At 43.4% G+C, this 14,434-nt stretch overlaps 1 protein-coding gene across 1 annotated transcript in view; it reads right to left on the bottom strand.

Annotated features, from left to right (window-relative positions):
* LOC102455633 (monocarboxylate transporter 10-like) overlaps positions 1-14,434 on the bottom strand; it is a 41,843-nt gene that overhangs the window by 12,556 nt on the left and 14,853 nt on the right. Inside the window, exons 5-6 of the mRNA XM_075924632.2 lie at positions 12,552-12,703; positions 10,086-10,248 (exon numbers count right to left, since the gene is read on the bottom strand). Of these exons, the coding sequence (XP_075780747.1) occupies positions 10,086-10,248; positions 12,552-12,703 (315 nt within the window). The remainder of the gene's footprint in view (positions 1-10,085; positions 10,249-12,551; positions 12,704-14,434) is intronic.

Here is a 14,434-nt window from a genome sequence, read left to right as displayed (position 1 = left end):
AGGGGCTTATGCACTATAGTGAGGAAAGCAGTACACAATCTGTGTAAGAGTGATTTAATAATTTAATGTTCAGACTGATAATGGCTGTACTTGAGCAATGTAACCTGACAGGGCACGGGGAGGGGCTCCTCTCCATCGGGGTCAGTGGACGGCCACTCCGCCCCGCTATACCCCACTCAGTTCTTGTGGGGAATCAGCTATGGCGGCCAGCCCTAGGGTAGTCCACAGCCCAGCGAGCAGTCTGTAATAATAGTCTTTAAACACCAGCCCTGGTTCAGGGTAGGGCAACAATAACCCATAAACTGTCCTCAGGCCCATCCCTGGTTCTGGACAGAGCAGCAGGAAACCAAATAAACGATTCTATGGCCCGTCCCTGGTTCAGGGCGGGGTAGCAGAAAAACAATTTTAAGCCCAGGCCCTGGTTCAGGGTGGAGTGGTAGGCAAACAAACAAATAGCTCAAGGCTCGGACCCTGGTTCAGGGCGGGGCAGCAGGAAACTGTTTGAGCCAAGGCTCTGGTTCAGGGCGAGGCGGCTGGCAAACAAACAATTAGTTCACAAGTCCCATTCGCAACAACCCCAGATGTGTCCCCTTACTCTGATGGGGGTCTGGCAGATGCAGGCTACTAATCAGGAACAGCTGAGGGGGGAGATTGCCACCCAAATTGGGGTAGCAGGAGGGATGCAGGACCACCCACTCCACTTTGTCAGTCAAGGGCCCTAGCAGCAGCACAGTGGTCTGCTGCTGAGTCAACAGGGATCCGTTCCGCAACGTGCTGACCTGGTTCTAGCTCAGCCAAACAGGGGTCAACTACTCCTGGGCTCTCTTTTCTCCCCCTCGGGCTGTAGTTGGGTCCAGTGCAGGTGCTCTGGACACCATCGTTCTGGACACTCTGGCCAGCTAAGCAGACTCTCCTGGCAATAGGCCAGTAGCAGGCCCACTGGCCCAGGCCTGTCCTCAGCTTCCCCAGGGTCCAGCTCCTCATTTGGGTGCACAAGGGAGGCTTCTGGCCCCTCTGGCAGGCCTTTTATATCCCTGGCCTCACCTCCTGGTTTCTGGTCAGGTGAGTTGCTAGGGCCAGGTGCTGCCTACCAAGGCTCAGGGGTCAGTGGGAAGCCACTCCACCCCACTACAAACAACCTCAACTATTATACAATGTAGAATTTTTTGTGTTAGAACCATACGCTGATATGTACAATTTGCTTTATTTATTCAGTTCTGAATTGTAGTCTGGTGGTAAATTTATTTGCTGTTATTAAATAGCTTAAATACATGTATTTCTTTGTAATGCTATATGCTCTCTGATAAGAAGAGTGGATTTGAACTAGTGTAGCACTTATATTACTTATTTGAACTTAAAAGCTTTGCTAGGAAACAGTGAAGCTTTAATGATCTCTTTGATTCCTGTGGGACAGTGACTCATCAGTCAGGGCATCCCCTTATGGCTAAGTGTGACACCATAGGCTTTTTCTTCACATTGTTCAGTCTCTTCATGATGGCATGCTTGGTCACATCCTTGACAATGAAGAGACATCAGCACCTTTTCAAATAGCAAACAGTACAAAGCAAGGATGTGACCTTGCTCTTCTCCTGTTCAACATCAACTTTTCAATGATGCTAATAGTTGCTTTTAAGGACTGCACATTGGGCATACCTATTCAGTTTTAAACAGATGGCAGTATTTTCAATCTCCAGAGACTTCAGACTCGCATTAAAGTGGTTACTTCAACTATTTGTGAATAACTTCTCAGAGAGCGATTATTAATGGTTCACAATCTTGCTGGAAAGGTATAACAAGTAGGGCTCCGCAGGGGTCTGTTTTGGAACCGGCTCTGTTCAATATCTTCATCAACAATTTAGATATTGGCATAGAAAGTAGGCTTATTAAGTTTGCAAATGATACCAAGCTGGGAGGGGTTGCAACTGCTCTGGAGGATAGAGTCATAATTCAAAATGATCTGGACAAATTAGAGAAATGGTCTGAGGTAAACAGGATGAAGTTTAATAAAGACAAATGCAATGTGCTCCACTTAGGAATGAACAATCAGTTTCACACACACAGAGTGGGAAGCGACTGTCTAGGAAGGAGTACGGCAGAAAGGGATCTAGGGGTTATAGTGGACCACAAGCTGAATATGAGCCAGCAGTGTGCAAAAAAAGCAAACATGATTCTGGGATGCATTAACAGGTGTATTGTGAGCAAGACACGAGAAGTCATTCTTTCGCTCTACTTTGCGCTGATTAGGCCTCAGTTGGAGTACTGTGTCCAGTTCCGGGCACCGCATTTCAAGAAAGATGTGGAGAAATTGGAGAGGGTCCAGAGAAGAGCAACAAGAATGATTAAAATCTAGAGAACATGACCTATGAAGGAAGGCTGAAAGAATTGGGTTTGTTTAGTTTAGAAAAGAGAAGATTGAGGGGGGGCATGATAGCAGTTTTTAGGTATCTAAAAGGGTGTCATAAGGAGGAGAGAGAAAACTTGTTCATCTTGGCCTCTGAGGATAGAACAAGAAGCAATGGGCTTAAACTGCAGCAAGGGAGGTTTAGGCTGGGCATTAGGAAAAGTTCCTAACTGTCAGGGTGGTCAAACACTGGAATAAATTGCCCAGGGAGGTTGTGGAATCTCCATCTCTGGAGATATTTAAGAGTAGGTTACATAAATGTCTATCAGGGATGGTCTAGACAGTATTTGGTTCTGCCATGAGGGCAGGGGACTGGACTCGATGACCTCTCGAGGTCCCTTCCAGTCCTAAGTATTCTATGATTCTATGATTGTGTTTGCTGATGACTGTGCATTGCTGGCTCATTCAGTGAAGGATGCACAGGAGCTTTTTGTCTTCATGTTTTTGCTATCAGGTTGGCAGTAGTGTCCTCTGGGATAGTGTTTCTAATTGCTTGTAATCCGTCTTTGATCACTTTGTTACTTCTGCTCACCATTTTGACTCACAGTGAGCCTCAAGAAGACAGAAGTTATGCCTCAGCCTGTCTGGAAAGAGCCCAGCACTCCAGTGATTACTGTTGTTTGTACAGTCCTTAAGGTTGTTGACAAGTTCGGCTACCTGGGAAGTGTACTGTCCTCTAGCATAAACGTGGATCATGATGTATCTGCTGAACTAGCCAAAGCCAGCACTGCCTTTGGAAAATTGACCAAACGCCTATGGAATGACCATGGTATTAAACTCCATACCAAGATACCAGTTTATCAGGCAGTTGTCCTGAATGTCCTACTGTATGACTTAGAGTCATGGACAATATATTATCACCATATTTTGAAGCTCGATCAGTTCCATATGCGTTGTCTGAGGAAGATTGCCCATGTGAATTGGTGGGACAAAATTCCAAATTCAGAGGTTTTTAAACTGTGTGGTGTCATGGGCATGGAAGCAATGCTTATGAACAAATAGTTTTGCTGGATTGGTCATGTTGAGGACGGATGATACACAGATACCAAAGATAGTCGTCTATGGCCAGCTTGCTCATGGAAAGTGCTCTATCAGTGGTCAGTATAAGTGCTATAAAAACATCTTAAAGGCCAATATGAAGTCATGCGGCATATCTCCCAATGATCTGGAAACCTAGTTCAGGACTGATTGTCCTGTTGACAAACCATTGTACAGGTTCTTAATTGCTTTGAGAGTCAGCATATCCAGGCATTGCAGGAAAAGCGCAGGATCCAAAAAGAATTTATAGTACCTGCGGATGGCGGCTTTTTATGTGACATCTGTAATCGGCTCTGCCGATCAAGGATTGGTTTAGTTGCTCACCAATGACTTCATAGAAGATGAAATCCGTCTATTGATGGCTCAGTCCAAGAAGAAGAAGAAGAAGATGTTTTGCAGAACAGCTATCCAGGATTACTAGTGGTTCCCTATACCTTGTGGTTGGCTCTCTGGACAGGTCATTCTTGAGATATGCCCCTTTCAAGGTAACTCAGAGTCCAGGTCACAACACAAGAAAAGCCCAAAGTCTAGTTGCCTCTAAGCCAGAGCCTTGGCCCCCCAGCTGGTGTGTATCATTCCAGATCTCTTTCAATCTGAAAACTTGCCCTTCTACTCTTAATCTGGGGGGAGAGACAGGGGAACACAGGCCCACCCTCTCCTCTGTGTGTCAGGAATCAGGGTCTGCAGTTGATCCTGGGACCAGCTAGCTGCACTACAGCTAAACGCCCTGATTGACCAAATCATCTAATTGACCGAGACACATCACCTGACCTGCTCTTAAGCCCAGCAGTAACATTAAGACAGCAGCTGCTCAATGCTTACACCCACAGCTGTGATCATTCCAGTGCAAGTCTTGTTCCCAAACCTTGCTTCAGCTCAGCTTCTGCCTTGCTCCTTCCGTGCTTCAGTCCGTTCCAGCCTTGTTCCTCTGCTCGGTTCCTGACTCCTGAGCCACCACTTCTGGTCTTTGACTCCAATTCTGACCACTGGGACTGACCAATTACACTCCTGCCTCTGACACAAGTTTCTAGCCTAGAGACCCTGCTTACATGGCTAAGGATTGTTCCTTCTATTCCCCCATCATCTTGGCTGTTTCTGCTTTCTCCTACCTGTTTCCCCCAAATCTATGAATACTGCAATTCCTGCCATGAAATTGTGGCTCCTTGCTGCTTTTTTTCCCAGCTGGCTACTGAGTTGCTTCTGCAAAGCTGCTGCCCAACCTCTTCAGCAGTAACTGGGCTGTATTCAAAACTGTTCTTCTGGTCATCCCAGTAGTCCTTATGGGTATGTCTACACTACCACTCTAGTTCGAACTAGGGTGGTAATGTAGGCATACCGCACTTGCAAATGAAGCCCGGGATTTGAATTTCCCGGGCTTCATTTGCATAAGCCGGCCGGCGCCATTTTTAAATGCCGGCTTGTTCGAACCCCGTGCCGCGCGGCTACACGCGGCACGGGCTAGATAGTTCGAACTAGCAAGCCATTCCGAACTATCTGTACACGAGGCGTACAGATAGTTCGGAATGGCTTGCTAGTTCGAACTATCTAGCCCGTGCCGCGTGTAGCCGCGCGGCACGGGGTTCGAACAAGCCGGCATTTAAAAATGGCGCCGGCCGGCTTATGCAAATGAAGCCCGGGAAATTCAAATCCCGGGCTTCATTTGCAAGTGTGGTATGCCTACATTACCACCCTAGTTTGAACTAGGGTGGTAGTGTAGACATACCCTATGAGACTGGAGTTGTGATTCAGGCAGTCCCTTGGTTACCTTACTCAAGGTAGGAGTTCTAGATGGTGCTAGGTCCTGCCATGACGACTTGGTGACCTCTCGAGGTCCCTTCCAGTTCTAGGATTCTATGGTTCTCCAGGTCTCCTCCAGGAACTGAACTTGTGACTTGGACCACCTATAGGTCCTTAGTTTGCTGCTCTTTCAACTGGTTCCATTTCCCCAGTTAGTCCCCAGGTTCAGCAGACTCAGCAGGATAGCCTCTTCTTTTGTATATCTCCCTGCTAGTAGCTAGTGGGGAAAAATATGTCCATCTCCCAGTGGGCTAGTGCTCTTGTGTTTTTTAGACTACGAGAAAAATATCTGTTATCAAAACTCTTTCCTCTTTAGCACAGGGGCATAGGCATATTCTTCTCAACTGGGCTTCTTCTTTTCAAGGCTTTTCCTCCATGGCTGGCATGCCTCACAAGAGCAGCAAGCCTGAGGCCACAGCTACTCTTTAACTTCTCCTTTCTGATGTACCCTTTCTGAGTGTACTTCAGAAATAGTCTGCCTTACTCGAGAGATTAATCATGTGATGAAGTAGAATTTAAACAGACTTAACTGATCTAAGAAAAAGGTGGGCTTTACAATTAAACATAATATTTTAGTGATCTTTAAAGAACAGATACAAATATTACACAGTGCTAGGAAAAATTAATGTTTTTGCACATTCATAATTCATATTAAAGATCTGACATTCTACTCTTTTTTTTTGCAACTTTAATATCAAATTATGTATAAAAATATTGGGAGTACTGTGATTGCTGATCATCCTTCATTTACTATGACTTTCTGAACTGGCCAAATTAAGCAAATGCCTTTCTGAGGAAGATTTCATTCTAGTAATGTTTTTCTACATAAAGAAGCTGATAAAAGTGTGCTTGAGAAACTTGAGTTTGGAAACTGTGTAAAAGACTGTTATAATGAAGATATTTTAACTCGGCCACTTTGGACTGACTTTTCATATGGCCAGATAACTGGTACTGAAAAAGCATGGAGAACTTACAGATTCAAAACGGGATGAGAATATTAGACTTCTTCAGATACAGGATTATATTTCCACAAAGATAGCATAAATGATCTCCACTAGAGGGCAACTGTGCACTACTCTGAGTGAGCAAAATAAGATGTATGAAAAAAAGGAAACCAAAGTAACTATTTTAAAAAAAGATACCTCTCAATTAAGAAACTTAAGATCACAAGAACTGAGTGGATCAAAAGCAAATATCATCATCTTATCTGGGACATATTAATGTCTCATGACAGTTGAAGCTTTTAAATGTGAAGTTTCAAGCCAGACAAAAAGGGACTGCAGACACACTGTCTTATCTAAAACTGACTGAGAGTGAGGTAATATCTTCTATTGGACCAAGTTTCTGTTGATAAGAGAAACAAGGTTTCGAGTTACATAGAACTTGTCTCTCCCACCCACAGAAGTTGTTCAATAAAATATACTACCTCACCCACTTTGGCTCTCTCATAATCTGGGACAAGCACTACATAAAATTGACTTGGGCACTCAGAAGCTTAAGTCTCATTGAAAATTTATAGGGTATAGACCCCTAAATCACTTACTTGAATTACTTTTAAACTTTTTACCCTGAATTCCTGTAGGGCACATCTATACAGCAGGGATGAAGTTGAAATAAGGTATGTCAATTGAATAGCTGAAGTTGAAATAGTTTATTTCGGCTTTTGGTGCTGTCAACACAGCAGGAAGTCCGAGGCAGAGCACTTTTCCTCCAACTTCCCTTACTCCCCGAAAATGAGGGTTACAGGAGTCGGAGTAAGGAGTCCTCCAGCTCATTATGTCGAAATAACTGCTTGTAATGTAAATGCGGACTATGTTATTTCGGAATAACCTCAGTTATTCCAAAATAACACTGCTGTGTAGATGTACCCTTAGTGTATAATCCCTCTGCATAGATTTCCCATTCAGACTGGATATACCTGTGTCACTATGATTTGGACAGGAGGTATCTAGGAATTCATCTTGTGCCTGGATTCAATGTCATGATGTCAGAGAGATTCTGAAGTTGTCTGGTATCAGAAGCATCGTGAGAGTCCTTGGGATGCTTGCTTTCACTAAAGTTACTGAAGTTGTCTCTTATGAACATATGTCATGGCTATTACTGAATGTGTTTGCATCATCAGATTCAGTTTGCAGTATTGTCCCAGCTGTTACTTGTTGGATCTTGCTTAGTATTCTGCCCATCTGATGATGTCCTGGATCCTGTCTGGGAAGGAATTATTGAGCGAGAGATCTGAGAGAGATCTAAGGTGGCTACTCCGCATGCGCACCTGACCATCCTCAGTTCCTTCTCTGACCCAGATGCAGGTAAGCCCGAAGACGAGGAGAGAGAGGGTGGGTGGTGGAGCACCCATGGGGACAACCATCTTGAAGAACTCCAGTTACTGCAGAGGTAATTTTCCCTTCTTTGAGGAGTATCCCCGTGGGTGTTCCACCTTAGGTGATTATGAAGCCATAGACAGTTCCCAATTCTCCTATTCATCTTACAGAAGTAATTGTGATGAGGAAGGCAACCTTCATTGCCAGGTGTAATAAAGAACACGTGGCTAGTGGTTCGAACGGCCTGCCCATGAGCATTCTTAGTACGAAGTTTAGCTCCCATGCTGGTGTTGGGTCTTTAAGTGGTGGAAACATGTTTTGTAGACCTGATAGGAAACTTTTTGACCATTGGGTGAGTAAAAACCAAGTGTGATTGAAGTAGGAGGTGGAGTGCCAAGACAGTGGCGAGATGTACTCTTATAGAGCTCAGGGAGAGGCATGCATTGTGCAGGTCTAGCAGATACTGTAGTATCTGTGTTATTTGCATATGGGCTGGCTCATAGTTATGGATTGAGCACCAAGTTGTGAAACGCTTCCATTTCTGTGTGTATGTTTTCCTTGTTGTAGGTCTCCTGGAATTTTTGAGGATGTGTTGCGTTGGTTCCGGGAGAGTCTGCTCCATGGTGTCTAGCCAGCTAACATCCACACTTAGAGATGCAGTGTGTGTATGTTGGGATGGTGAAACTGACCATTGTGTTGTGTGAGCAGAGCTCGAACTTGTGGGAAGCGATGCGGTGGTCGGATGATCATCTGCAAGACGTATGGTGCCACATTTGTCTGGGCCAGTTGGGAGCTATGAGGGGAAGCTGGGGTTTCCAAGGGGTTTTGCTTGTGAGGCTTTTTGCTGGCCAGATTGGCAGCTGAAGTACTCTGTGTGACTGGTTTGTGGCCTATATTGGAAAGGACTCCAGCCGTGGATTGTAAATAGCCCACGTTTTGAGCAATTTGTCCTGAGCAGACATCCTCAGTGGTGCCCAGACCCGGCCCAGTCCATCACAGACCCATAGAAACCTTAAGGAACTCCTTCCTAAAAACTGCTTACTTGGTTATTGTGAAGAGGTCAGGATTTGGCCCTTAATTTGCCTTTTCCTTTAAAAAATGGCTGTGTTGTCATAGATGATCATCTGCAAGACGTATGGTGCCACATTTGTCTGGGCCAGTTGGGAGCTATGAGGGGAAGCTGGGATTTCCAAGGGGTTTTGCTTGTGAGGCTTTTTGCTGGCCAGATTGGCAGCTGAAGTACTCTGTGTGACTGGTTTGTGGCCTATATTGGAAAGGACTCCAGCCGTGGATTGTAAATAGCCCACGTTTTGAGCAATTTGTCCTGAGCAGACATCCTCAGTGGTGCCCAGACCCGGCCCAGTCCTTCACAGACCCATAGAAACCTTAAGGAACTCCTTCCTAAAAACTGCTTACTTGGTTATTGTGAAGAGGTCAGGATTTGGCCCTTAATTTGCCTTTTCCTTTAAAAAACGGCTGTGATGTCATAGAATGCAGGTTCTGTTATATGTATACAAGTTCTGTTATATATGTGTGTTATATGCTGTGTGTGCATTTTTATATATATGTATACGCGCATGTAAAGCCGTAATGAAGATAACTACATTAAAGCAATACTTGATAAAACATTTTAATATCAAAATATGTATTTTTCATAACATCTGATTATATTAAAAATAAAATGTTAATTCTCTATATTTCCAAGCAACTACTATCTGTTTGTGTTATCAAAGTCTACTTCAACAGAAGAACACAACCTGTTATATTCTGCAAATAATACGGTCTTTCACCAATGTTGTGAAGTAATACCTGACCTCAGAAGTCTTTTACCTATTTTCCCAGTTTCTTCCAACTCAGTTGCCCATTTATAGCATACACTGACTGTCACTGGCTGACAAAAGCAGAAGTGAAATAGTTCGAGTATTCTCGTATAATGTAAATCAACTTGGAACTATATCTACTTATTTGTTCTCTTTTTGGAATAACAATATATTGCTGAACCAAACAAAATGTTAATTGAAAACATATTTAGACCAGGGTCCTGGTAATATTACCCATGTTAAGTAGTAATTTACTAAATACACAGTCCCACTGATTTCAGTGAGATTATTTGCCAAATAAGGTAACTACTCAATGTGAAAAAGTGCAGCAAAATCAAACTCCAAAATATTTAATTTTGTAGACACCAATTATTGCAAAATACATGTAATAAAAACATTTAAAGGACACAAACACACACATAGAAAGATGACACTATATTTGAAAAGTCAATATATTTTGCAAAGCTACCATCCTGTTAGCTACTAAGTAGGAACATAGTATTATGTAGCATACAGGCTTGATTCTCCATTCCATTATATCAGATTTATTTCATTTCAGGAGTTGTATTAATTTAAAACTGATGCAACAAACAAGAGAGTCAGATCATGCATGTCTAAAAACAGTGGAAAAGTAAATGGTAGAGATATTCAAAAACTCCAAGACAATTTTAAAGACATTACTTATTTTTATTTGGAAATAGTAAGACTTACCAACAGACAGTACAGATGCCTGGTTAATATAAAGGCGGTTGATATTTTCTAAATCACATATCTTCCCAAATAGAAGACAACTAAGCAGGCTGCTTATTCCAATTCCTACCATAATATATGATGCATCATCCAAAGAAATGCCCAAGTCACCTGCAAGTGTCATCTATAAACAGATTATCAGAACAGAAATGTATCTATATCACAAAAGATACAGTGCACATTTGTTAAATTGAACAAGTACAGAGTTTGACTTTTATTGCAAACAATTTGAAATACAGACAGTCCCCGAGTTACGCGGATCCGACTTACGTCGGATCCGGAGTTACGAACAGGGCCGTCTCCCTGGTCTCCAGCAGACCAGGGAGAGGAAGCAAAGCGGTGGAGCACGCGGGCAGCGGACAGCCCAGACGCGTCTGGGGCTGTCCACTGCCCGCGTGCTCCTTGGCTTTGCTCTGCTTTGCTCCCCGTCCCCCTGGTGTGTGTATGCAGGCCAGGGAGAAGGGGAGCAAAGCAGAGCAAAGCCGCGGAGCACGCGGGCAGTGGACAGCCCAGATGCATCTGGGCTGTCCGCTGCCCGCGTGTTCCACCGCTTTGCTCCCCATCCCCCTGGTCTGCAGACCAGGGAGAGGGAGAGCAAAGCAGAGCAAAGCCGTGGAGCCCGAGGGCAGCAGGACAGCCACGGCGTGTCTGGGCTGTCCCGCTACCCCCGTGCTCCGCGGCTTTGCTCCGGACGCCTGTGGTACAGCAGCTGGGGCGCTGCCGGTTGGTCCCGTAGCGCCGCTCTGGGCGCTACTGGACCAACCCAGCAGCACCCCAGCTGCTCTGCCCCAGGCGTCCCCAAGTCAGCCGCTGCTGAAACTGACCAGCGGCTGACTACAGGAAGCCCCTGCCCTGGGCTTCCTGGAATCAGCCGCTGATCAGTTTCAGCAGCAGCTGACTTGGGGATGCCTGGGGTTCTTAAGTTGAATCTGTATGTAAGTCAGAACTGGTGTCCGGATTCAGCCGCTGTTGAAACTGATCAGTTTCAGCAGCGGCTGAATCTGGACGCCAGTTCCGACTTACATACAGATTCAACTTAAGAACAAATCTACAGTCCCTATCTTGTACGTAACCCGGGGACTGCCTGTAAAAGTCTGCTTAGAAGGAGGATGGCAAAATACTGTATGTTTCATAGTTTTTAAAATATTATTGCCTTTGTTGTTTAAATCCTCTTGGAAGCTTGAAATTTAACTTTGTAAAACCCTTGCTGTTTTATTTTTTATTCTGTGATCACACTGGTAGGTTTAACCATGACATGGTGTTTTTTAATATTAATATTAAACTGACATAATATTTTACATTTATCTAGTGCCTTTGTGTGCATATATCATTCTTATATGTGAAGTTAGAAATATGAAGCATAAACCATTTATATAGAGAGATGTGCTGGTGAAGGCCATTAGTAGTAAATAATAAATAAAAAAAAAAATAATAATATTTTCATCTGAGGTGGAGATAAGGGGCCTTTGTGAAAACTCCTTAAAAGCAAAATTCCAACCAAGAGGAATCAGACTAGAGAAGCAAAAATTGGTGCTGTTCATATGTTGCTCCCTTTTTATTAAATGACAACACCATATTGGTATTTAGATGAAAATGCCTTTAAATAGCAATTTTAGAAGATGTTTGAGTTACAGTGACTAATATGCATCTTTAATACAGATTGAACTTCTCTCAACCAGGACTCACTGGTCTGGCAACATCCATGGTCCAGTAGGAGGGCCAGAGGGCAGGAGCCATGCGGGGGCCAGGAACTAGCCAGGCTGGCTGCAGGGGGCCCAACAACTGTGAGCCCTGCTAAAGGAGTCTGGTTGAGTCAGTGTCAGGGTGGCCAGGGTGCCAGCAGGCTTCGTCTGCTGTGGCAGGCCCATGAGCCCTGATGGTGGGGTAGTGGTCTGCTGCGGTGGGGCCAGGAGCCCCAGCAGCAGGACCGTGGGCTACCACACCAGGGCTGGCAGGGCCAGAAGCCTCTTGACTGAGCAGTAGTTTGCCACAGTGGGGCCAGGCGTCCCAGTGACAGGACCGCAGGCTGGCGGGGCTGATACAGCTGCAGCAGGACTAGCAGGACCGAGAGCACTGGTGCAGCAGAGGTGGGAGTTCCACAGGTGAGACTGTGGGATGCTGTGGCAGGGCAGCAGGACTGGTGGCAGGTGAAGAGCTGGCTGGAAGGCCAGCAGAGCTGGACTGGGGGGGGGCTTGTGGCAGGGGACAGATATCACCTCCCCTGGTCCAGCAAAGTCCCTTGTTCAGGACCACTCAAGTCCCAAAAGTGCCAGACCAGGGAGGTCCAACTTCTAATTAATATCGAGTCTCTATTCTTTTGCAGACATTTAGTTGTTTTCCTAAACTACAGGTAAACTATTATACAAATGTATTAAAAAATCACAAATATATACGTTCATTGATTAAAATACAAAAATTACATTTTACCATATGCACAAAAGGTATGAAGAATCCGAATTTTGCTAATCCAAGAGCACAAACCCATAACTCAAAGATACTATCCTTCCATAAACTTAGATCAACAATAAAACCTTTCAATGGTGATGTCTGAAAGTTTTCAACAACACTTGGGTGTCTTCCTTTAAGAAAAAAAAAACAAATAAAATTATATTGACCAATTTCTTACATATATTATATATGATTTAGGTAATGTAAGTAGAGCTCTCAGTACTAGGTAGTCATGAGCATGACTCAGAAGCTTTTTCATTTTCTCATTACATGCAGAGGAAACGAATGTGTATGTATACAAGCAAGGGACAGCCAACACAAGCTCCAGTACAAGATAAGCCTGATTTTTAAGTGACTGACACACATTATGTCATGTGCTTTTACCCTTGTATATGAGCCAGATAACTTGAAGATAAACAATGGCAATGTTCTTTTGAAGAATGCTGTAGAATCATAGAAATGTAGTACTGGAGGGGACCTCATCTAGTCCCTGAACTGAGGCAAGACTAAGTATTATTTAGACAACCCCAATGATTTGTTCCAGTGATTAACTGGCATTACAGTTGGGAAATTTTCTCTAATAGCGAACCTAAACCTCCCTTGCTGTAATTTAAGCTCATTATATCTTGTCCTATCCTCAGTGCTTAAAGAGAGTAATTTTTCACCATCCTCTTGACAACCTTTTACATACTTGAAGACTATTATCATGTTCCTCCTCAGTCTTCTCAGATTAAACTGATTTTTTTTCAGTCTTCCCTCATATGTCATGTTTTCGAGACCTTTTTACTTGCTTTTCTCTGCACTTCTTCCCGTTTATTCACATCTTTCCCAAAAGAAGGACAAAATACTCCAGTTGAGATCATATGCGTGTTGAGTATCGTAGAGTGGAAGAGTTACTTCCCACATCTGAATTAGCTCCTGCTAATACATCCTAGAATGACTTCACTTTTTTCAACAGTATAATACTCTTGACATATTTAATTTCTGGTACACTATAACTCCCAGCTGCTTTTGTGCAGTACTCCTTCCTAGGCAGTCATTTCCTATTTTGAATTTGTACAGCTGATTATAAACAAACTCTATGTGCAAATCCAGCATTTTCCCTTAATCTCTAAATTGGCCAGTAGAGCTGGGTGTAGAAAACTGAAATGTAGTCCTTACATTTTTATTCTGAAAATTAGGAGATGGCTCTGAACCATCTTCATGTGTTCCCCCAGCCTACTAACCCACAGTCCCTCCAAGTTCTAAGTTTCTATTTCCCTACGTAGACTCTTAGGCTGTATCTAAAATACATCCCTTTTCTCGAAAAAGGGATGTAAATTAGACACTTCAAAATTGCAAATGAAGCTGGGATTTAAATTTCCTGCGCTTCATTTGCATAATGGCAGCCATGGTTTTTTTCAAAGTACAGGATCTTTCAAAAAAGGGTTTTATTTTCAATCGATCCCTATCTAAAGAGCTGTTTTTCTTTTGAAAAGCCCCGTAAAGATCTAAGGTAAAAAGGTAACGGGATCAAGTTCACAAGTATGCACTAACTACTCTACACCAGTCCATCATCACACAAAACACTTGTAAATTCAGTTTCACTGGTTTACAGCAGCTTTGTATTGCTGGTGTACAATAATCCATCCAGAGCACACCAATATATCTTACTTAGTATATTAGTTGAAACACTAATATGCATTATTTTAACATAAAAGCTAGTATTAACTATAAAGCGCTTTAATACATATTTATTTTTATAAATAATGAAATGTAGCAGAGCATTTCAGACCAAATTAACTTTTCTGAATAAAGGACATATTTTCTTGTTTAAGAACAAATGATAGACCCAATGTGAAAGGCATTTCCACTTAGGTCAC

This window comes from Pelodiscus sinensis, chromosome 3 (assembly GCF_052426305.1).
Source record: "Pelodiscus sinensis isolate ZL-2025 chromosome 3, ASM5242630v1, whole genome shotgun sequence".
In the NCBI taxonomy this organism is placed as follows: domain Eukaryota; kingdom Metazoa; phylum Chordata; order Testudines; family Trionychidae; genus Pelodiscus; species Pelodiscus sinensis.
Note: the sequence above shows the minus strand (reverse complement) of the source record. Positions and strands in the feature narration are given on the sequence as shown.